At 36.4% G+C, this 26,068-nt stretch overlaps 3 protein-coding genes across 3 annotated transcripts; 1 reads left to right on the plus strand and 2 right to left on the minus strand.

Moving 5' to 3' along the window:
• Positions 1 to 3,612: 3,612 nt before the first annotated feature.
• Positions 3,613 to 6,861, minus strand: LOC130428805 (C3a anaphylatoxin chemotactic receptor-like). The gene is made up of 2 exons (XM_056757058.1): positions 6,751 to 6,861; positions 3,613 to 5,647 (listed from the first exon to the last, which is right to left on the minus strand). The coding sequence occupies exons 1-2, from the start codon at positions 6,752 to 6,754 to the stop codon at positions 4,578 to 4,580; spliced, it is 1,074 nt and encodes a 357-aa protein (XP_056613036.1). The 5' UTR covers positions 6,755 to 6,861; the 3' UTR covers positions 3,613 to 4,577.
• An 8,710-nt stretch (positions 6,862 to 15,571) lies between these two features.
• On the plus strand, positions 15,572 to 16,450 carry LOC130428180 (C3a anaphylatoxin chemotactic receptor-like). Its single transcript, XM_056756040.1, has one exon. The coding sequence runs from the start codon at positions 15,572 to 15,574 to the stop codon at positions 16,448 to 16,450; it is 879 nt and encodes a 292-aa protein (XP_056612018.1).
• Positions 16,451 to 20,049: 3,599 nt separating this feature from the next.
• LOC130429055 (C3a anaphylatoxin chemotactic receptor-like) lies at positions 20,050 to 22,893 on the minus strand. The gene is made up of 2 exons (XM_056757420.1): positions 22,801 to 22,893; positions 20,050 to 21,524 (listed from the first exon to the last, which is right to left on the minus strand). The coding sequence occupies exons 1-2, from the start codon at positions 22,802 to 22,804 to the stop codon at positions 20,494 to 20,496; spliced, it is 1,035 nt and encodes a 344-aa protein (XP_056613398.1). The 5' UTR covers positions 22,805 to 22,893; the 3' UTR covers positions 20,050 to 20,493.
• Between the last annotated feature and the right edge of the window lie 3,175 nt (positions 22,894 to 26,068).

The raw sequence follows: 26,068 nt of genomic DNA on the forward strand, positions 1-26,068 counted from the left end.
ATGCAAAAAGAACATACAAGAAGTAATTAAATAAAAAATTGTGAAAGATAACATAATCGGTTATTTAATTTTTTACTTTTACAGCTTGCACATGTTCCTGCCTTGCCTTTTGAGCATGTCTTCCCCCTTATTTAAAAATAACATGTCACCACACAGACCTACATATGAGTATCAGATATCAATCTATGATACAGTCCTAAACGTGTGCCTGTCTTATTGTTTGTTGAGGTAAAACGAGAGAATAAACTGTTCAAATTTTAATTATTATACATAAATACTAGCTTAGACCTTAACGTATGGTTCAATTCATTCACTGCAATACATTACAATTCATTAAAAACATTACATAATGCATTCTGACATGAACTAACAATAAATCTATTTTCAGCATTTATTAATTCTTTATGAAACTTAATACAAATCTAGTTGTTTATTCATGTTAGTTCATTGATAAATGTTAACAAATACAACTGTTAATAGACAACGACACATGACCATTGAACATAAACTCAAAACAATGACCAGATCAAAAGTTTATATTGCACGACTGTTTTGTGCGAAATAAAATTACTATTTTAAACTAATTACAGCTGAGAACTGAAAAGGTAGTTAACATAAATATATTAAAATGAATATCCTTTCAAAACTAAATATTAAAGAAATCTAAAGATATGTCGATGTTATCGCTGCTGTAGATTATGTTTGAAAATGAAGAAGCTGACCTTCATTTACTGGCTAGCAGTTGAAATGTAGACTAATGCTTAATTATGTTATGTCATACATTCTGACTTCTTTACACTTTTAAACGTGCTGGCTTCTCATGCTTAACATGGCCAACTTGTTAAAAACGACTTTGACGTAGTATTTCTGTACTTGATACACTCCCCCAGTGTTGCCCCCAGCACTCCAACTTGTTTTGGAAATTTTTGTTCTCTTTCTGGATCCCTGTTTCGTCATAATGTATAAAACACAAAGGGATTAATGTGCTGATGTGTTGTGTGCTCATGCCGTAGTTCCATCCCACCCTCCCCACATGCACAATGAGAGGTTTATCCTCAAACAAAACTTTATTTTGTGGTAAAATGTTTTTGAATAAAGTGTAGTAAAACCCTGATACATTTTCATTAGGGAGCAAAGCATGACATAACAATAAGCACTACAAAAAACTGCACAAACCTATCAATTTTTTCTACTTTCCCATGGTATAATATCAAGGTCAGTTCAGGGAAGAGAACCCAGATGAAGGCAGCGGTGCGTGCAAAAAAACTAAAACCATATTTAATAACAAACAAACAGGAAGAAATCTAAAATACAAAACTTGAAACAAAAGACTTTTCACGAGGAGGCAAGAAACAGGAGAACAGGGTTCAATTTAATCTCATACGACGTATACAACACTAGGGAAACAAGGAATCAAACGGTACAATCCAACATGACACGGTATAATCCAGCTCTTGGTCAACACACGTGCATGCATACAAACATTTATTTGGCCAAGCCATGTTCATCGATGCCCCATACAATTAACTATGCATTCAGTGAAGGGATCCTCTGAAGTCACGTGTGAGAATAGTATGAGATTTAAACAAAACAGATAATGATGCATAAAGCGTGTTTTTGTATTTAATTTTACTCGCAGATATGTTTAGAATGTTAGTGTAATTTAGTAGCATACATTGTTTCCTGGTTAGTTAGAGATATAGCAAAATTACAGATTATAGGTTTGTCATTAACCTTAGATTGCGCAAGCGACAGGTGGGAGAAAGAATCAGTTGTCGATCGATGTAGAACAACTCAAAGCGGATTAAAACGTCCAACGCTGTCTATCCCCCGCACATAAACAAGTTGATATACACCCCGTTAGAACCGCACGTTGTCACAACAATTTAAGAGGCGCCATGTTTGCATCTCTCAGGATTGTCCCCCTGAAACAGAGGCCTCTTAGTAAAATGTAAATTTTAGCGCAACCTATATATAGTGAATGCTTTATTTATTTATTCATTCGTTGCTTTATTTATTTATTCACTTATTTATTCACTGCTTAATTTTATTGAATCATTTGATGGTTTATTTATTCACTTATTATTTTAAAACCAACGCGGCGTGGGCAGTCCCTCATAACTTGGGTGGTCAGGGAAAGTCAACCCCCACACAAAGGTCAAGGTCACCATCAATCATACCTGTCAATCATTTTGACACAATGTCCTCCATATATACTACTACTATTTGTCGCTGAAGCAAGTTGTTTGCATATTTTAACACCCCACTGGAAAATGTTATTGCTCAGATGTTGTTCTTGAGATTTGATATATTTGTGTTTCGGTTAAGAATAAAGAATCTCAGATGTTTCTCCTGAATTGAATAAAAACTAACAGATAATATGACAATTTATAAAATACATCAAGAGTATGGAGGTCAATTTGTTGAGAGGAAAATTGGTTGAGAATCTCTTGATGGAGAAACATTGGAAAAATATCTGAGATGCAAACATTTCTATTTGGTCTTCATGTAGTGTCATTGATGTGAAGAAATAATTTATATTTGAGAGATCTATGATTTGTTTCCCTATGGGATGCAGTGCATGCTAAAAGGTGTTAACCTTAAATACTGAAGGCCCAGTCTCATCTGTTCCTGTCCCAACCTTGGATTGGAATTTAGGTTGGGATTGGGAATATTTATATTTGGCACTGTCACCAAACTGCTCAATTTACACATGAAATCACCGAAAGGCCAGTCGAAAGGATGGGATTTGTAGATTATGTTGAAGATCAAAAAGAACGCAAAGAGAAAATCAGCTACAGCCGGGTTTAGAAACCAAATGGTGTCTTCATTCTCAGGCCCTACGTTGATGACTTCTCTGTTTCCAACAACGGCAAACACAGAAGTCACGTAGTGAAGGAATATTGCGATGTTCATTAGGAGATTGTTTAGGACGAATACATTTGTGGTTGTTGATGATGATGAATTGGATGAAGCTTCTGTTTGTAAAGTACAGAAAAAAAGTGATTAGTGTAATAGAAATTACAGTTTGCGTGCTCATTGTTTATCTAGATTTCATTAGCAATACAAAGAAATGAAGCATTGTTACAGGCTGTTTCAAAATCGCTGTCCTTTTTTTAAAAGGCATATTCTATTTGTTCAAAACACTGGAAAAAAACGCATTCTCCAAAAATGAAAAACAAGAATAATTAATCATAATCTTATAAAACATTCCATGTTTTAAAATATCTCCTGTATGTAACAGCATTTAAAATGAATGATAGAAATATTTTAACATACCTTTAAGGGTTCATCTTGAATGCGACAGTTCAAATCTAGAAAAGGACAAATTTGATCAGTTTTATTCAAATATTACAACTAATTAAAGTTTAAACTGTTTTCAAGACCAAAAAATAGGTAAAATGGGTAAAAAAAATGCAAAACAGCGACAAAATTAATAAAATGGTCACTAACCTTACTAGTTTTATGATGTTCTTTTATCTCAGAGTTAACAAACAAGTACTGATCTGTATGTTACTTTACTGTCAAATGCAGCACACTGTCTTTAAATAAGATAAGAGGAAAGAGAAATGAAGTGTTTTCTGAAATTAAGGTGGGTAACACTCCACCTCTGTCATGAAACAATTCAATGTAGGACACATTACAGTAATATTTGATACAAAGGAGGTGTAAAAAAAGGTTCTCAGCGTCTATGTTTGCAAAACATGGAGCTTCTGCCAATGATTCAGTCAGCAGTACTGTTCTGTGTTAAGGCCCATATATAGATTATATATGGCACCAAAATATGGCTTCATTGGAAGATAAAGAAGACACAAATTATAAAGAGAACTATTAACACCTCTGTACAATTTGTAAACGTTTAGACGAAGGAAAACAGGTTGACTTCTTATTCCTCTTGATATTAGACTATAATAAAAATATATGGCACTTTTCTATTATTCCTTTTGTGTTGTATTACTGAGCATGTTTCATACATAACAATGTAAATCTGTTGTAATATTTTCAATTTCAAGTGTATGATTTTCAGTATACTTCTGCACAAAATCAACTCATGCACTGCTAGCAAAAAAGTAAATAAACTTAATTCATGCAGCTTTTGAAGATATTCACAACCTCCATGCTTGCATGCTTATAACCTGATTTATTTGGTGAGTGAGAGTGAAGGCTGAGGCAGTGCGTTTGTTTCATCTACAATGAGAAAAAGACATCATTCAGCATAAAAAGTTTTTTGTATTGAGAAAAGTAACAGAAATATGTAACAAAACATGTGTTTTAAAAAAACATAAAAGCAACAAAAAATGTTTTACACATAAAATAGATGTTTTTCTCAATTACCGTGACTTTAAAGACAAAAACAAAGAAAACATTTGCACGAACAGCATTGAAATATAAATGTTGTGTTTAACAAAGCAATGAGAAAAACATTCAGAATTTGGGGATTCTTGCTCTGCTTCTTTAGATACCCAGACTTCAACCAATGGCAGAAGTTTGGAGCGGGACTATCTGTTCGTCTGACCCAATGTTTGGGAAACCTTTATGTCCATTTTGACAAGTGTATATCTCCAGTCATCAAGAGTCTAGACACTTGTGTTGTTCTCCTGTCCACTACCAGAGGAGCAGAGGGTTGTGTCGTGTGTCTGCTTAGTACCTTGTTGTGACTCTGAGAGGCGTGAAAGAAGTGTTGATCTGAAACTCACGTGATCTTCAGCAAAAGCCCCCTCCAGCACCAGCAGCAGAGACTTTTTAAGTTTCTTCTTGAACTCGTCACACATGAACACATAGAGAATGGGGTTCAGAGAGCTGTTCAGATAAGCCAGACAGGCTACAAAAGGTCCTGCAGCCTCAACTCCTTCTTGAACACTGTCACTCCAATCATTCTTAAGTGCACTAATGTGACACAACTGTTGAACATGAAAAGGAAGCCAGCATATGAAAAAGGCCAAAATCACAGGTATAATGACCCGAAACGGCCGAAGCTGCTTTCCTCTTTTTAGGCGTTTGACCCGCACACCAATAGCTACGTATGAAGATGCAATGATAAAGAAGGGGACTACAAAGCCCACCATAAACCTGTAAATGAACAGAGACATAATAACATTGATGGGGCATGAATATGAGCAGTATTCCACTCCATAGTGTTTCATTACAGAGCGTTTGATGACGAAAGGGATGCTGCAGCAGATGGATAAAAGCCACACAAACACACAGATGATTCTGGCTTTGACTAGAGTCCGTTTATTCTGAGCCCACACGATCACCCATGTGCACAGACATCGATCCAGACTGATGGCTGTCAGCAGAAAAATGCTCGCAAACATATTAAGGATCGAGACCAAGGACATTATTTTGCACATGACGTCGCCAAAGGGCCAGACCATCTTGTAAAATGTAACAACGATATAGAGAATCAAGAACAAAATGAAAATGAAGTCTGCAATCGCCAAGTTGAGAAACCAAATGGAGTTGACTGTTGTCTTCATTTTGTAGCCGGTCACAAAGATGACAAGGCTGTTTCCGATCACACCCATGACTAGGACGACAAAATATATGCTTATGCTGAAGATTTCTGTATTCGATAAGCCCGACAGCTTTGTGGGGTGATTTCTTTCAACGCTGGTCAGATTTTGAGGTCCCAAAGTGCTGTTCGCTGCACAAAAAAAAAGCGAGAAATGCTTCATGACTACAAATCCATGCACAATTAAAAGCATCCTTGTATTACTTATTGTCAAAAAATTTGCGTGAATAAAAATGATTTAGTTTCAATATTGGTACAAGTAAACACAAGCATAGCTTGACTTTTAATATGTGTGTTGAGAGCCTTGCCTCAGTCTTGCCTCATAATCCCCTATATATTACTTATTAAAAATGCTTTCTTACATTACTCAAGACTTGAATAGTTGATTTATTGTTTATAGTTTTAAGGATTTACTTTCTATTAAGTAAAAAAGTAAACCAAACAGTTAAGGGGTCATTGAGAAAATGTATATAATTAAATCAGTTATTTAACCAAAAACAGATTCATAGTTCATTTTTATTTTATCTTTTATCTTAATAAAACCAATACACAAGTGAGCTAGTTTGAAGAAAAAACAGAATGTGAGTGAAATGTATCAGAACATGGCACAGCGTATATAACATGTGATGTCCACATAAACCACAAACCACACGATGCCCTGCCTTTGACTGACTCTTCCTGTTAATCAGATCTCAATGTACAATACTGTATACTGCTGATATTGCATTTATGCAAACCAACACTAAAACATCTCTACAATGCAGCATTATTAGCTAGTACATTTTTAATTCTCCTTACATTCTTTATTAACACAGTTTATCCATTTAACTTGGTTCCGAACACATTTAATTTCATGTGTGATAGAGATCACTAGTAAAACTGGTCAGAAATGTGTCAATGTGTTAAAACAAGACAAGAGTCCACAGCAGAGACTTTAAGAGTTGATATTTAGTGACAGCAGCACAGACAGATTTTATGATTTCTATGAGATAAGTATGTGTAATTTGAATTTAAGTAATCTTGATCAATGGAAAGATGCGTATTGCCAAGATAATGGAACAAACAGGTAGAGGAAGAAAACAAAGCTGCCTTTAAAAATAACCTGACAACTTCACCAGCTATTGTGTAAATATCACATCTCTTCTCACACTGAATATCTTGACAAGAAAATGAATGTGCTACATTATAAGAAGCAAACATCAGAATATGCCATAGGTGTAGATATAAATTCTTACCCATTTTCTAGGTCTTTATTTCCTCGCCTCTGTCTTCAGGTAGATGTTGTCAAAGCCCACAACAACGTCTCTGCACGACAATTAGTGGCAGTCTGGTATATCTGACAGTTATGGGTGGGGTGATGATGTAAGCAAGGAATATAGAGGAGAACTATTTTGAATATCAAAGAGCAAACATTTTGAATGAAAACTTCCAATGAGAAAGTTTTCATGACTATTCAAAAATATACGTCAAACCCATAACCAACATTAAATATCAAAACCTCACATTTTGTTAGCGTTGTGTATTTTCCCTCAATGAGTGTTTCATCACCACTGAGAGGGAGCCACCTAGTGGTAATATATCGTTATTAATGGAGTTGAACCTTTTGCGTGCACATCTTGTACCTGTTAGATCTGTTACTGCTTTTTGCTTTCACTCTATGGAAATGTCTTTTATAAAGTATTTTATTAAATGTGATTAGCTTACCTGTAGCTCAGTAAGAGCATTGCGTTAACAACGCAAGGTTGTGGGTTCGATCTCAGGGGATTCCAGATACCTATGTATTAATGTATATGATAATGAAATGTAAGTCGCTTTGGATAAAAGCGTCTGCCAAATGCATAAATGTAAATGTTAAATTAAGTAGAGATGGCTGTAAAAAGGTATAGGTAAAGGTGGAATATAGAGCATGTGCGGTCTGCAATAGGAAGAGTGGAGGCGGGGCCCAAGACCGACGCTAATAAGATCTACAATGTAACAGTTGTTACGAGATTTTGGGTTTCCGAGATTTTCGGTTTCAAGTGGCGGAGTCACATGAATATTTATGAGCTTCGGTGCATGCGCCTTAAACTGAAAATTTCAGGCTTTTTAGTTTCTGCATGTCTATGGTTTTACGAGAGGGTAAATAAAATCAGACGTTTGAACTGCAGTCGTTTGGCGCAACGTTTTATTATAAGATGCATGTGTCACCACATGATGGCCGGCCCTAGCATTTTGGAGGCCCTAAACTGATTACAAAATGAGACCCCCCATCATTTTATGTACACAACAAACTAACCTTAGGCTGAAGCCCCCCTAAAAAGGGCCTAGTGACGCCCCTGTTTCACACTAATTAAAGTAACACATTAAGTGAATGAACCAAGTTTATTTAGTCCACTTTCCCCAATATCCTTTGTATGTTAGGAATGTGGATTGAAAACAGGGACAAACTTAAGTTTTTAAATACAGCAGTACCATTGCATTTTGTCTCTTTAAGAGCATGTTTAAATTAGTGGTGGGCATAGATTAATTTTTTTAATCTAGATTAATCTAGATTAATTCCAAGATTAATCTAGATTAATCTAGATTAAAATGGCTCATTTGAATTCTGCCGAAGGCATTCAGAATATGTGTGCTACCCAAATAATGACTAAAAGTAAGTCTTTGAGAACGGGTTTCTCAAGCCAGGTGGCGCATTAGACCAGGGACTCATCTCCTGTTTCCAAAATGCATCACAAACTGCTTGAGAAAGCTGTTCTACTATGATAATTGGTGATGAAAATTAAATTATGTTCAATAAGATGTACTTGTGTTTACTTCCGCATTAGCTAAGGGATGATTTCCGTTTAGGTGGTACTTGAGACTGGAAGAGCTCCTACAGTACATTTACATTTAGTCATTTAGCAGACACTTTTATCCAAAGCGACTTACAAAGAGTGAGGGAGCAACAAGCGATATGTCATACAGGAGCCATAATACATTAGATCTCAATACAAAGTTACTGGTTTCAACTAAAGCTAGACCACTACCTGTTGAGAGAAAGTGTTTTTTTAAACCAATTCCGCATTGCACAAGGTGCAAACAACCTTAGTCTTGTCGATGTTTCTATTGGGAAGCTTCTTAAAAATTAATATTCCCTGAAGCAAACCCGGCGGCTTCATAGCTGCATCCATGTTAGCACGTCACGTTTGATGCGGTAATTTCACAGTAACGTTATGTTGTGTTCAGACCAAACGCGAATGGCGTGTCAAGCGCGAGTGATTTATGTGTTAATGCAAAGAGCCAATTGACCTACTTGCGGCGCGAATCGCGCGAATGAAGCCCTGGTTATGAGATGATGAGGCGGCTTCTGCTTCCGCGAATGACGCGAATCACGCGAGTTGAAAAATCTCGTTCTCGCCCCGTACAGTGCAGTTAAACTGGTATACATCCGCGCTAAACTATCAAGATGAAAGTCATCATAGCTTGCGTAGTATAGACCCAGCTCCCAACCCAACTTTGAGAATAGATTAACGGCGACATTGTTTTTAACGCGCGATAATAGTCTCACTAACGCCGTTAACGGCCCACCACTAGTTTAAATGCATTAATAATACGTTTACATAGAATTGTGAGCTCTGGTGATATTTTTTTCAAGATGAGCACACTCAGGGCAAAGTAAACTAATTCGCAAGAAATGCATTCATTTGATATTATAGGTTTAAGAATTGTCCACTGTTGGTCTTTTATTCTGAAAGTTATTTAAACTACAGAAGAGGACATGTCTGATGACCTTTAACATATTCCTGATTAAAGAATAAAAAATTGACACTGGAATTCCCAGATCTGTAACAAACATGGAGTCCGATTTTATTTCTGGGTGCTGAAAGGCTCTTTTAATAAAAACCCACTTTAAAAATTGCTCGTTCATGCGTGTCTGCAGGGGGTCATGTGGTGTACGTGAGTTGACGCCACTATATGTCTGGTCCTTTTAAAGAACTTTTGTAACTGAAACGTTTTATTGCATGTCACTGATGTTTATCGAACCTCACAATGCAAGATTTTATGTAATATATTTTTTTTTATGTGAAATGAAATAGTTCACATTTGTGTATAAAAATAAAAACACATATAAACGATTTAGACGTTGTTACATGAACAGTAACAGTGTAAGTTAACACATGCCTTTATACACTTCAGATTTGTATAAAAACTTGAACAATACATTTAAATGACATAACAAATGATTAAATGATTGCCACATATATCCACAAAGCAACATGTGCTCACTTAGCCTGTCTCAGGGTCCATGTAAAGTTCAAATGCGGTAACAGGTCAATAAAGAATTGACCCCTGACACAGACAAATGTTATAGTTTCAAAAAGTTTATTAGGCCATAAACATATTTTTCAAGGTAAGCGTCATAATGATGATGATTTCTCCAGGATCAAAGATTTACGTGGGGAAGTTACTGAAAAGTTTTTATGTTTGCTCTTCTGTATCCTACGTCAGGTTACAAACGAAACTTCAGTAAGACTGCAAAATGACGAATTGCTAAAACTAGAAAGTATAAATGATTTAGTTAACACTGTGGCTTACGCCTATCTTGGTTTGTTAAATCTAATTAGTAATTACCTTCTCAAAACAATCCATTGGACGTGCTGCGTACAGAAACTGAAGTCTGGCATCTTTGTTTCACAGTTCGCACGCATGCTCAGGAACTTTATAGGCAAAGTGAGTTGATCGTGAGTTACTAACTAGACAACCCATCCCTAACTATAGATTACATTTAAGCATTTGGCGGAAGCTTTTATCCTAAGCGACTTACATTACATTATCCTATACATTTTCACATAGGCATTTGCAATCCCCTGGGATCGAACCCACAACCTTGCTCTTACCGCTGAGCTACAGGAAAGGATTACGCCAGCTTCATCTGATCATCCCGTGCCAGGAAGTGCAAAGCTACAGGGCACTAGGCAGGAGTCCACGACGGTACTTGGGAGTGCATTTTGGGACAGACTTGAGGTCATCATGCTGGAAAGAGCAAGCGGTGCTTTCTAATGACTCTCGCGGTACTTTGTTGTCATTCGATGATCATTCTGATACATGTTGTTATATTGGAAAGCAGTTTTGCACCAGATCGACTGGGTTTCGAATCCCCCTTTTGCCTTTTGTTCTCATTTTTCCATCACTCATCAGGTTGGAAAGGCATTTGTTTCAGCACAAGGTCAAGGACCTCTTTTCATGTGTTTTTTTTTGCAAGAGAGTAGATCGGCCTGTTTGTGTAACGTAAACAGTTTTTTTCATAATTACACAGGTTTATGTTTAAGAGGTACATCCCTAACAGGGATGCATCACTGACCAGGCCAATTGGGCCAAATGCCCATGGGGGCCCTTGACTACCATGAGCCCGAGGGAGCCCTGGGCTTCAAGGTTGCGCCATCAAGTTTAGTACAGAAAACCCAACAAGAATGAAATCATATGTTTATCTAAGTTTAATATATGGGTCCCATGGCCTATGCAAGGCCTCTATGGATACCCTGTAAAAAAATTAAATGATCAAAAAATAATGGCAACGTATGCTTCAAAATTAAATTTAGTTTATTAACAATTAACAATTAAAAAGTTCATAATTTCCCTATTGTCAGAATTAGAACCCCATCAGACACAGCATCGTGTTGCGTATTTATTTCCGTCAGATTTAAAATGAAGAAATATTGTTTCAGTTAGAAAGAATGGGTTTAAGTTTCATAAGACTTGATCAAAATAAAGTAATGTTTTAAAATAAAATTGTATAGAAATATATGATAAATAAATACGAATTTATACAGAAATCAAGTAAATAAATCTTTGTTAAAACTCATTGTCGCCTGAAAACACAGAACAAGTTGCGATAATTTGTGAGCATAGAAAAAGTACTAATTTCATAAAATAAGCACTTTTATCAATAATATTAACATCAGCAGTGGTGTGGTTTTTAAAGTTTTATTACCCGCACAAAAAAACAAGAAAAAAGCACGTTGAGCGATAGTTAAACGGTGCACACCCAACACATGGTTTTCTATGGCTATAGGCCAATGTATATTTTAATGTTTCTGGCAAAATATAAATAATCGAAATTCATTTGTAGGCCTACGTCAAAATAAAAAAGCGTCTTGTTCCCGGTCTGATCCCCGGGTTTATTTGTCAGTGTGCGTATGTTGTTTTGTCGAGCACATTGCTATTTGTTTTGACAGCTCGCCATGTGCTCCACTTTCTGGCTATAATTGCTTTAGGTTTGTGCATTTTAATTCACAGCAATCCTACAAAAAATATGTCCTTTTTTGGAGTTGACTTTCTTCACAACGACAACAAGGTCGTTTCCAATCACACCCGTGATTAAGATGGTAATATTTATACATCTGCTGAATATTTCAGTCTTTGATAATCCCTTCAACTGGACTGTGGTCTGAATTTGAGGTCTTAAGATGTCGCACACTGGACAAAGAAATAGAGAGAAATGCGGCACAGTTACAAACTCATGCACAGTATAAAGCAAAACTGCTACAATCGTTCACAAAGCTTGATCAACAAATTACGTTTAAAGTAAAGTAAAATGTTTGAAAAGAATAAACAGGAAAAATAGATGAAAGTATAGAATAACGTGACACTGAAGGCCAACCCCTAACCCCACCCCTAAAAACAAATACACTAAAATACGATTAAAATACAAATACACACAAAACCCACCTTGCAAAATTCTTACGAATGACAAAATTCATGTTTCTCATATAACACATTGTCCATATAAACTACATGTGGTAAAAATACATTTTAGTTGTGAAAACTCTTTACCTGATATGATGTTGAATTAGATTTAGCTAATTTTATGACAACAAATACAATAACATGCAACAATGCAACACAAAGTTCAATTAAGTATCGACAGTTTTTCCTTCAAGGTTCCACCTAAGAGATAGTACATAAAGATGTGATCAAACAACAGACGGGTTTTGGAAGAAATACAAATAATTTACGATAAAAAAGACATTAAACTGGTGAAAACATTGCCTTTGTGAGGGATTTCTGATGTCACTAAAATTGACCAACAATCTATTTTATACCTTTTAATGGCAACCTACTGAGAAACTGTAGAAACAGATATGATCAATTTTCATATATCTATACAGTGCATATTGTTAAGTGTTCATGCTGCAAAATCTAAATAATTGAATAAATGCTGTAGTCAAGATTATGCAAGAGAAGTGAAAAAAATCCAAAAGTTTGAAAAATAATAAATTTGCTACTTTGAGAGTATTGCATATGTAAATTCTAAGCCATTTTTATTGTGTTTATTTTTCAAATTGCTTTCTGTTGGATGTTGTCTGAACAATTAGTTGCAGTTTGCTCCTGTATGAAGGGGAGATTAGGGCGAGTGATGGTGTAATCCTCTTTTTCACAAGATCTGGCAAGATTAAAATGTGACAAGATTTCTCGTAAAGGTCACGTGATATTAGCATGATAGAGTTTGATGGTGAAATTTGTAGGGAATATGACCTGACACTTTTAAACCATATTATAATTCATACAAATAATCGTAAAATTACATTATTTAAGGAAAATTTCAAAATGCACCTAGTTTGCAGTTTATGACATTAAGTTGAACAAAAGACATTTTTTTTCATATATTTCAACATTAAGTAAAAATCTTGTTTTGTTCTCATGAATTCAATCATGTGTCTCATCTCAAGGAGTAGACTAAGTGTCCCGTCATACCCGCTTATGTTTACATCTAGCCACCAAATGCAGAGTGCCACTCTATTTTGCATCTAAAATGTAGAAAAACATAAGAAATACAAAAATGTAGGGAAAATCACATTTACATTTATGCATTTGGCAGATGCTTTTGTCCAAAGCGTCTTACATTACAGTAACTTATACATTTATTCTTATGTATGTGCAATCCCCTGGGATCGAACCCACGACCTCGTGTTGTTAACAAAATGCTCTTACCACTGAGCCACAGGAAATCACTGAAATCACTGAACTGTTAACAACTCACTGCCATTCTGTGAATAATATAAAACATGTAATCCAATAAAAAATAGGAAATATTTATTTTAATATCCATCTTTATTGCTTTAAATTTAATCAGTTATAAAAATCAGTAAGATGCCTGTTGATTGGTTGTCTCTCTAGCATCAAAGCTCTGACTCAAGCTTCCTGCTGAGCTGTTTGCAAACTGACAAATTGAATGAGCTTCTTTTCAATCATATATTTTATGGTTATTCTAAGTGTCCAGAATCTGTCTTAATAAGCAAAAAGTCCCCCAAAAAGAGGAAAGAGAAATGCCTCATTACAGTTAAGCAAACCTTTGGAACAATGAATTGACGATTTGGATTTAAAAGACAATATCAGTGAACGTCTTGTGTTATATTTTGCACATAAGACTGTCCACATACAGCATTTCATAAAGCCTTGCCTTATATATGTAACTGTGAGTTATGAAAACTCTTTCTGTTGATCTGACCAACTTTGAAACATCTTAATAATCCAACTTTATTAGCGATGTTTGATTTAAATTTTTTATAGTGCATTTAAATAGCATTTCACACATTACACATAAGCTGGCCGTGTGAGAATTTTTATCTTTATCTTGCAGTTTACATTTAAAAACCACAGTTCACACAGATATGATCATATTAGAGTTCTTATTTTAGAAGTGGTCGAACAACCCTTAACCAGTAAAGTTGCAGAAGTCAAGAAAAAAACACGGTTGTCCAAAATGTAAAATGCTTTGTGTCTTAAAAACAGAAATTAATTTCCTTCATTATAAAAGGCAGACATTGCATAATGCATAGATGTAAATTCTTAACCATTTGCTTAACTTCTTCTTCCATTCTTCTCAGATGTTTTGAAAGCTCAAGAGAGGTTTATGTCGTGCATGAACAATTAATGGCGTTTTCCTCTTATATAAAAGAAGATTAGGGGTGAGATGATGATAACTTTGCTTTGTATTGAACTTTATTGAAGCAAAACACGTCACATTCAGTTGATCATTCAGCACTATAGGAGCCATGTGCGTTTTATTTATCAGTATTTATAGAGTAAAAGCTTTTGCACTTCTTATATCAGTTAGTATCTGTTACTGCTATTGTATAAACAACAATGTGTCATGGCAGTTCGTGACTTAGGCACAAAATTTTGAATCTATTGATTCGTGTTCCTGGACACAATTTCATCGTTTTTCGTGTCACAAAGCACGATTTACAATACACAGACCGTGTGTACATACATTATTAAAACCTTCACCAAAGGAAGTTGTACATATTTATTGCACCCCAACCCTGAAATCTCAGCCACTAAGGCTAATTTAGCTAAAACGCACAAATTTTACGAGCTGTAAAAGCAATGATAAAGGTCCATCCTTATCCCGCCCCTGAAACTAACATCATGGGGCAAAGTCAAATCATAATAAAAAGATTGTAGGAATTCACGTGAATGAGCCATCTCGTGAAATAGGTATGAATTCTCATCAGATTGCGTTGATATATATTTTATATATATATTTAAATATGTTAAGTTGAAAGACATGCTGGCTGACACGAAAAAAAGTTTTGGTGTGAGTGACAAGTTGGTTACATTTTGTAACAATATGACAATATTTAATCACAGTGGTCCTGGTTTACAAAAAACATCACAGTGGTCTCTGGGCTTGTTTCACATCTTCCATGGTGGCTAGGCAGAAGAAGATTTTAGAACCGCCCAGCCTTCCAACATCATCACCCCACCCATAATCTCTCCTTTATACAGAGACAAACTGAATCCAAACGCTCATGCTGAGACATTGTGGGTTTTGACAACATCCCATAGACAAAAATAAGAAAATGGGTAAGAGTTTATATAACCTATACGTAATACTTTTCCGTCTTAAATGAAGCTAATTTATTTCTGTTTTACAACACTATAAGTGCTTAAAGACTCTAAACTAAAAAGACTAAAACAGATTTGCTTTTTAAAGTACATTTTGTATTCATAAGACATCTCTCTTTCTTTTATGCACCAGACACAACTTTGGGACCACAAAATCTGACCAACAGAAATCACTCCACAGTGGCAATGGGTTTAACAAACACTGAAATCGTCACCATATGCTTCTATTTTGTCATCTTTGTCATGGGTGTGATCGGAAACGGCCTTGTAATTTTTGTAACCAGCTACAAAATGAAAACGACAGTCAACTCCACTTGGTTTCTCAACTTGGCGATTGCTGACTTCATTTTGATGTTGTCCTTGATTTTCAACATCATTTTAAAGTTCCACAAGTATGTTTGGACATTGGGCAACTTCATGTGCAAATTCACATCCTTCATATCAATGCAAAATACATTTGCGAGTGCTTTCTTTCTGACAGTGATCAGTCTGGACCGATGTATGTGCACATGCTTGGTCGTGTGGGCTCAGAATAAACGGACTCTAGTCAAAGCCAGAATAATCTGTGTGTTTGTCTGGCTTTTATCCATGTGCTGCAGCATCCCATTTGCCATTTTTTATTCTGTTCAGGAACTTTATGGATTTAAATTCTGTGGGCCTGTATTGTCCAGGAATGTCTTCACATCTCTGAGCATATACGTGTTTACGATGGGCTTTCTAATTCCCTTCTTAATCATTATATCTTCATACATAGCTATTGGTGTACGGGTGAAACACCTTAAATCTTTCCGTATCATATCTGTGATTTTGGCATTTTTCATATGTTCGTTTCCTTATCATGTTCTACACTTGTATGTAATTACTGCTTTAAAGAATAAATGGAGATTGGATGGTGCTAAAATTCTTGTTGCGGGACTTGTCGTAACCGGCTTGTCTTATCTGAACAGCTGTCTGAACCCCATTCTCTATGTGTTCATGAGTGACGAGTTTAAGAAGAAAATTAAAAGGTCTCTGTTGTTGGTGCTCGAGGGGGCTTTTACTGAGGATCATTTGAGTTCACGTTAAATTTGACCTGCTCACACCTTTCAGAGTCAACATGCTTTAAGCAGACTGACTTCAGCTTGGTGGAATTCAGGAAAACTGTGCATCTGTACATGATTAGAGGTACACATTTGTAATTTCGACCTGGTGGTTTACCCCAACTCTCCCATATTGTCATTCTTGTTTTAGTCAGTGTCAGGCTGATCCAAAACAAACAGAGAAATGTATTTGAGTAATGTACCATTGACCTTAAGTTGACTCTGTAATTGAGATTTATTCACTTAATGTTTTTCTCATTGTTTTGTTATGCACACGCTTTACATTGTAATGCTATACGTGTAAATGTTATATATGTTTGTTGATGTCTATTTTAATTAAACAGTCTACATTTCATTTTTCTGAATGTCAAGTTTTATACTTATCCGTGTCTTACAAATAGCAAAACAAAAACACAGCATTATTTTCACTACTTCAAAAATGTAATCTGGTTCCACAACAAGAGGAATTTGGAGTTTTTTAACAATTCTAAGCTCATTTAATAGGTACCAAGCAGACAGATAAAAGATTGCCGGGTTTCCATCACCCTTGTTTAATGCACATTTCGCATCAGAATTGAGTGATGAAGAAAACTCCAAATTTCGAAATAAAATACGTAAAAAAGTTTTTACACTCGATTGAGATGGTTTTAATTTTTGGCGAAAAAGACTTCATAGGAATAATGGGAGATGAAAAGACATTTGTCGAATTATTTCCTAATCACACACATATTCTTGGTGGGTGTTCTCCTTCTATACCCTTCGTCTGCATTTTCATATATGGCTATTACATTTCAAGACAAACACAAAAAGGAAAACAATCCTTTATTAAGCGTTTTTGCATACGGACCATTATATGAGTTGTAGTAATCTAAATAATGTGTTTCACGAGTTCGCAGTGCAGATAATAAAGTGGGGGGGATAGTATGCGTATTTGGTGTGCTGTGGAAGCACTGGCCCCACTGGGGATACTGGTTATTTCGCTGCAGTGGAGAGACGAAGGGGGAGCAGGCTCCTGTGGTGGCAGTTGTGGAATATGGGTGCGGGCTGGTGCTACATGATTTGTGTGGTGAGGGTCAGATGGGTTTCTTTGTTGAATTAGCGATCTAAACAGTGTAGCTTTTGAAAGCCTCCGACAACCAGCAACCCAGAGTTTGGATCTGGCGTTCGGAGAGGCCTTTTGGCCGGCTCTGGTTGCCACCCCAATGCGAAAGGACTGGCTGGAAAAATGGTCTGCTGGAACGCTTGAATGGAATAATACAGACTTTTGGTAGTTTGGAACGAGAAGCGAGTGGTGGGGCAGTTGGAGTCATCTGCAAAGAGCGAGTCGGAGGGGAGTTTAACCTTTGGTCGCCAGAGATGAAGGTAGGCAGAGAGGGTTTGGTATGGTTGGATAGTTGGGAGACTGTAGATTGAAGATGTAGTGTCTTCTTTTGGTTTGATCAGTCGTGCTGTGCTTGATGAAATAGGAGATTGTTTCTGTGTCTAAAATTTAAAGGTCTGATGGTCGGGAGGAGTTTTGGGTTGAAGCTGGAAGTGGTGGTGAGTGGTAGCCTTTGGGGTGGAAATGCATTTAGTTAATACATAGTTGGGTTCTGGGCTTGGCTCTTTTAAAGCCTTTGATGAGTATCGATGTCTGAGAGCTTGCTATGACTGCAAGGGCAGTGTGCCCCATTTTTTTTTGTGGTGCTAAAGGGCTTAGCGGGACATTTGGTTGGATCAGCATAAGAGTGCCAACTAGTGGTAGTTGCTTTTTTTCAGGTTATTTGTGTCTCGATTGTCCAACGCAAAATCGCGGAACAATACATGCAGTGCATAAAATAACATTCTTCCTTCTTTTTTCTTTCTTCTTTTCCAGTAAAATTGTCCAAACATTCTTGAGTAAAGAAGCATTTTCTTGATGAGCAAACAGACCTAAGAAAATAAGTGTTGATTTTGTAAACACATTGGAAATTTCAGCATGGGGTAAGAAACAAAAAATGCACCGAACATGCTGGATGCACGTGTGTCGCATAACCCACAAATTCACGTTTTTTATTTGACAAATTATGATCTAATAATACAAAAGAGAACATTTGCTTTCCCAAAATGTATATCCGTGTGTACAAAGTGATTAATATTCATCCACTTCCGAATTTCACAGACACGAAATAATAATAAGAATAATGGGACCTTTAAAGAATAATGTCTTTAATAAAGACATTTATTAAAGGAAAACAACGCGTAGGCGTCATCTTATTTATTGATACTTCTTTGAAGTATGAGTCGTGTAATGCTGAAAGCAACGAAACGAAAGTATCAAAATTTAGATGCAAAGAACAGGATGAATGCATGTGTTGCCTGATCCACAAATGCACAACTTGTCCTTGGTATGCGCAAAATGATTATGTATGAACACAAAATACATCATTTGTATAAAAAAAATCCATCACTATTTGTACAAATCGTCTCATGTTCATAAAAATCTCAATTTCACAGATTCAAATCATAAGGCGTTTGTTTGTGTATAGTAAAAACATGCGTAACATGCATCACGTTCACGGATGACTGTGTATGCATTTGTTTATTATTTTGAGATGGATTTCATCCCAGTGGAAAATGGTATTGCTCAGATGTTGTTAGTCCTGGAGATTTGATATATTTGTGTTTCATTTAAGACAATTGATAAAATACATCAAGAGTATGGAGGTGTAAAATAATGTTGTCTGTAGAGGTAAAATAATCTGGATTCTTGTAAATTTGTTGAGAATCTCTTCAGAAACAACTGGAAAAATTGGAAAAGTATCTGAGATGCATTTCTATCTGGTCTTTAGTCTCAATGATGTCAAGAAATATTTGATATTATATATATATATATGATTTGTTTCCCTATGGGATGCAGCATGACAAAGCAGAATATCTTCAACTATCTTTTAAAAACCTAATCTCATTATGAAATTATACAGTGCATGTTAAAATGTTAACCTCAAATGCGGAAGACCCGGTCTCATCTGTTCCTGTCCCACCCTTGGATTGGGATTTAGGTTAGGATGGGAATGTTGTAGGAGAGCCAGGTGTTCCTCGGCAAATGCACCCTCAACACCATCACCAAAAACTGCTTTAGTTTCTTCTTGAATTCATCACACAAGAACACCTACAAGAACGCCTTCATACAGATGTTCAGATAGGCAAGACTGGTGAGCCCTATATCATCTAACACTTCCTTAAAGCTTTTGAGCTTGGCTGATGGCTTTGTTAGATCGATTTCATGTATCCAGATGTAAACAAACTAATGTGTAGCTATAGAAGGGAAGCCAGCATAAGAAAACGCCAGAATTGCAGCCAGAATAATACGATTTTTTGTCTTTAGAAAGTCGTTGAGATCTTAATCCAATTTGTCACGTACGATGCAAAGATGATGATGAAGGGGATGAAAAAACCCACTACAAAACGATACACTACTAGCCTTTCATTTGCTCCTAAAGCATTTGGAAAATCAGCTGCGCACTTACTGTAGTTTGTTGTTTGGAAGCAATAAATGTTTTTTCATTTTTATTTTTTTATTCTCTGGCCTGTCTCATCCTTAATGAATACACTGCAACTTTGAACTGAGATCATGTGATATTTTATTAAAGATGACCTGCCCACAGAGCATTTAAGGAAGACGTTTGGGTAAGTTTGAACATTGTTGCTCCACCTGCAGCATTTTTCCATTACTGCAGATTCACTTTGCACTTGCTGGGCTATAGCGCCCCCAGAGCAGCGGACACAGCGCAACCTCATTCATGCAGGATTTACATGACAATAAAACATTTTGCATTCTTTACATCGTTACACAAGCACATAAGAAAGCAGCCCAGTTTTGCTTTGAAAAGTGTTCGTTTGGTCCAGACCCAAACCATAACCCTTGTCGACAGACACCGGTCCACGCTAGTAAAAGCTTACAGGAAGTGCCATCTGACCCAGTGTTTGTGAAACCTTTATATCTATTTTTACAAGTTTATATCTCCAGTCATAGACACTTGTGTTGTTCTCCTGCCCACTACCAGAAGATCATAGGGTTGTGTCGTGTGTCTGCTTACTACCTTGTAGTGACCCTGAGAGGCGAGAAAAGCGTGTTGATCTGAAACTCACATGATCCTCAGTAAAAGCCCCCTCGAGCACCAGCAGCAGAGACTTTTTAAGTTTCTTCTTGAACTCGTCACACATGAACACATAGAGAATGGGGTTCAGAGAGCTGTTCAGATAAGCCAGACAGGCTACAAAAGGTCCTGCAGCCTCAACTCCTTCTTGAACACTGACACTCCAATGATTTTTAAGTGCACTAGTGTGACACAACTGTTGAACATGAAAAGGAAGCCAGCATATGAAAAAGGCCAAAATCACAGGTATAATGACCCGAAAAGGCCGAAGCTGCTTTCCTCTTTTGAGGCGTTTGGCTCGCACACCAATAGCCATGTATGAAGATGCAATGATAAAGAAGGGGACTACAAAGCCCACCATAAACCTGTAAATGAACAGAGACATAATAACATTGATGTGGCTTGAATATGAGCAGTGTTCCACTCCATCTTGTTTCTTTACAGAGCGATTGATGACGAAAGGGATGCTGCAGCAGATGGATAAAAGCCACACAAACACACAGATGATTCTGGCTTTGACTAGAGTCCGTTTATTCTGAGCCCACACGATCACCCATGTGCACAGACATCGATCCAGACTGATGGCTGTCAGCAGAAAAATGCTCGCAAACATATTTAGTATCGAGACCAAGGATGTGATTTTGCACATGACGTCGCCAAAGGGCCAGACCAACTTGTAAAATGTAACAATAATATAGAGAATCAAGAACAAAATGAAAATGAAGTCTGCAATCGCCAAGTTGAGAAACCAAATGGAGTTGACTGTTGTCTCCATTTTGTAGCCGGTCACAAAGATGACAAGGCTGTTTCCGATCACACCCATGACTAGGACGACAAAATATATGCTTATGCTGAAGATTTCTGTGTTTGATAAACCCGTCAACTCTGTGGAGTGATTTCTTTCAATGTTGGTCAGATTTTGAGGTCCCAGAGTGGTGTTCGCTGCACACACAAAAAAACATGATTGAGACATGCTTTAGGATTACAAATTCATGCACAATGAAAATCATACTTTTATTATTGTATTGTGCTGAAACAATTACATGAATAATAAGCGTTGCTTTAGCTCAGTGGTAAGAACATTGCAAGGTTGTGGGTTCTATCCCAGGGGATTGCATATGCCTAAGTTTTAATGTATAGGATAATGCAATGTAAGTCGCTTTGGATAAAAGCGTCTGCCAAATGCCTAAATGTAAAATAAAAATTATTTAGTTTCAATATTGGGACGAGAAAAACCAGCATAGCCTGACTTTTAAAATGTGTGTTGAGAGGTGAATAAGGTTAGAAGTGAACCCCAGTGGGCAACTTGCCTCACCCCCTATATATTAAGTCTTAAAAATGTTCTCTTTTACAGTACTCAAGACATGAAAAGTTAATTTATTGTTTTATAGTTTTATGGATTTATTTGCCATTAAGTACACAAATAAACCAATCAGTTATGGGGTCATTGAGAAAATGTAATGTTAACCGAAACAGTTTCAAAGTTATGTTTCAAATTAGCTTTCAGCTTTGTAAAAGCTATACACAAGTAAACTGGTTTGAAGCGAAAACAGAATGTGAGTAAATGTATTAGAACATGGAACACTTTATATAACATGTGATGTCTACACAAACCACAAGCCACACGATACCCTGCCTTTGACAGACATTACTGTGAATCATGAAGACTCTTCCTGTTAATCTGATCTCAATGTGCAATACTGCATACAGACGATTTTGCATTATTCAAAACAACACTGAAACATCTTAACAATGGAGCATTATAAGCAAGTACAGTTGGAGATTTTACATTCTTCTTCAATTCTTTATTAACACAGTTTATTACTTTCTACCGTATTTAATTTCATGTGTGATCGAGATCACTAGTAAAACTGGTCAGAAATGTGTCAACAAGACAAGAGTCCACAGCAGAGTCTTCAAGAGTCGATATTTATGACAACAGACGGATGTGATCATTTTATGATTTCTATGAGATAAGTATGCATAATTTGAATTTAAGTAACTTGATCAATGGAAAGATGCATAGGGCCAAGATAATGGAACAGACGGGTAGAGGAAGAAAACAAAGCTGCCTTTAAAAATAACCTGACAACTTCACCAGCTATTGTGTAAATATCACATCTCTTCTCACACTGAATATCTTGACAAGAAAATGAATGTGCTACATTATAAGAAGCAAACATCAGAATATGCCATCGATGTAGCTATAAATTCTTACCCATTTTCTATGTCTTTATTTCCTCGCCTCTGTCTTTAGGTAGATGTTGTCAAAGCCCACAACAACGTCTCTGCACGACAATTAGTGGCAGTCTTTAGAGATTATGGGCGGGGTGATGATGTAGAAAACCAGTTTGAATATCCAAAAAGCAAACATTTTGAATGAAAACTTCAAATGAGAAAGTTTTTCATGACAAGTCAAAAATACAACAGAAAACACATAACCAACATTGTTTATTAAAACATCACATTTTGTTAGCGTTGTGTATTTTCCCTCTGTAAGTGTTTCATTGCCACTAAGAGGGAGCCACCTAGTGGTAATATACCTCTATTAACGGAATAAAATATTTGGGTTGCACATCTTGCACCTGTTTGGCATGTTACTGCTTTTTGCTTTCACTCTATGGAAAGTATTTATATTTTCTTCCATACGGAGGTCCGGACAGTATGTTTTTTTTAAATAAATACATATTTAATCAATTTAGCCCAGTTGGATAAAATCTATTTATAAAAGATATGATTTTTGATCAGCCCATTTATTTTATATTTTGCATTACAAAGGGTGTTTGAAGCCTATAGGCTCTGTGGCTTTAGGGGAATGCCCTCTTAATCGAAGTCTGATAATTAATATTTGTAAATAAATAAACAACTATTAACAACATGCAAACAGCAAATGTTATGTAACAATTAAAATGCTTTTATCATAAACAGAAAAAAAGGTACCTACTAAATTAGCCTTTCCATGACATTCATACATAAAATCATCCTACAAAATATTTTTCTTAAATATAACAATATCTTCAGTTTTTTTAAATAATCCCCATATCTTCGTGAAATTCCTGCTTGAAATTAATATTTGATGGATGTTATCATAATCTATTTGATTATGAGAAGCCTGGGGTTTTACAGGGTCACAAATGTAAACATGCTGATCAGTAATGCTAATGCCTAATGTAGAGTAAAACGTTAGGGTTCATAAAATATCACAAATCTGGTTGAAAGGTTGGAAACATATAACAAACAGTAAACAGACTGACAGATACAAATGCATTAATTTTGCTGCATTTAGTTTACTGTTGTGTGTCCATCTACCTGCGTGTCTGCTGTTGTTAAAGGGATCATAGGGCGTGAATAAGTGTGTTTCTGTGTCTTTGGTGTGTTATAAGTTGCCCATGCATGTATTAGACACGTTAAATTGCAAAAATTAAAGTTTCGGATCAAAAGATGCATCCTATCCAAACACAGACCTGCCTGAAACGCCCTGTGTAACCACACCCCGGCGAATGTACGTCACTTCGTAACATGATTTGATGTGTGTTTCGTTGAGAAAAGAAAGTTACTTTGTTTGCCCTTCCAAAAGATGAGACAACTAAAAACGAATGGTTACATTTTATTTACAATACTGTTCCAGAAAATTACAATCCGAATGTTCAAAATTGTGAAGAGCTTTTAACCGACGATTGCTTCATGAACGTGGGAGAAAATAAGACCGGCTATGCGCGAAAGCTTTGGTTAAAAGTGGGGCCATTCCTACCATTGGTGTCCAGATTCGCAGCCTATAAATATATTTTCATTGTAAAAGACTTTGTTACGGACTAACGCGAGGTGAGTTTGTCGTGTGTTTGTGATCTGCAAATGCAGACCCGCGCGAAACCTGAAAAAAAGTATGTTCCTACTAGAAGCAAGAAATGTCGTGTTTATAATGGGGTTTATTGTCTTTGTTGAGTCGTGACGAGACATGGTTTAACACTAGTTGATCAAGAAGGTCAAACGCGCTCATGTTATTTATTATGTTACCATTCCCTGCTGCAATGCGAGCTTGTTTCTATCTCACACAAATGATGTATGTGGTTGTTTGTTTATACTCTTTATAACTTCGTATATAAAATGCAAAACAGTAGTTTTTAACTATTTAACATAATATGTTTTTAATAAAACCTTACCAATTCTTTACTTCCTTCTCAAGTCGCGTTGGCAAAGTCTTCGGCTTCATCATCTTCATTTTCCGTATCAGATTCGGGTTCGAAAGGAAGTAGCCTACCGATGACATTTAATCACCTGTCAGTAAAATTTATTGGGAACATCATGTTCCGAATATGGTAAGAGTCGTTACATTTCTCTCACATTCTTGTAGTATTCAACCAATCACTACGCACTGGTTCACTGGCCAATCATAACACACTTCGCTTTTCAGAGAGAGTTTGTAATAAAGCAGTGCGTTTCAGAGAGGCGGGGCAAAGGAAAATACAGCGTTTTTAACCTTACATCGTAAATACACATTACAACAAATATTAAACAAACGACACTATTCGTTTTCGCCGTGTCATTTGACCCCTTTAAAATAAACACGTGTTTGCTACTCATCATGCGGCAGGAGAGAAGCAGCGCGCGTGGAGCGGAAAAGCTTAAAATGAAGCGCGTTTGGCGCTAGATAAAGATAGATAAAAATATCAATTACATACATTTTCCTGAGAGCGCGTGTGATGTGATCTTCGTTATGTTGACGCCCAATTTAATCTTCCAAAATAGTCTTTTAGTTTTAAATGGTTTATTAGTTGATGTCTCCGGACCCACCACGGAGATGTGTTATTTGACATCACGCCCAATGCTTCCAGTGCGTTATGTGTAACTTAAATCAAACTTTAAAGTATTAACACAGCAGAAACTTATATAGATTAAAGTCTTATCTATGTGTTTCACTTCTAAATTCTAAATGTGTCATGAAGTTAGATTAGTCCGTTTATTCTGAGCCCACACGACCAAGCATGTGCACAGACATCGGTCCAGACTGATCAATGTCAGAAAGAAAATGCTCGCAAACATGTTTAGCACTAAAACAAAATAACTACATTTAAACATGAGGTCACCGAGACTAACCCCACTGTCAAAGACATCTACAATGTTTTAAACCAAAAATTGAATAAAAATGAAGTCTGTAATCGCCAAGTTGAGAAACCAGATGGAGTTGACTGTCGTCTTCATTTTGTAGCCAGTCACAAAGATGACAAGCCCGTTTCCAATCACACCTGTGACTAAGATGATAATATTTATGCATCTGATGAAGATTTCAGTGTTCAATGATCCCTTCAGTTCGACTGTGGTCTGACTTGATCTTAAGATGTCGCACAGGGCCGGCCCTGGGCATAGGCGGAATAGGCAAATGCTAAGGGCGCCGCCCACCCCTTGGGGCGCCCGAGCGCCCAAATTACTATTTTTATGAATATATTTTAATTTTTTTATTACCAATACTACTTAAATATTATGGATTA

The sequence above is a fragment of the Triplophysa dalaica genome, chromosome 9, assembly GCF_015846415.1.
Source record: "Triplophysa dalaica isolate WHDGS20190420 chromosome 9, ASM1584641v1, whole genome shotgun sequence".
Classification (NCBI taxonomy): Eukaryota; Metazoa; Chordata; class Actinopteri; order Cypriniformes; family Nemacheilidae; genus Triplophysa; species Triplophysa dalaica.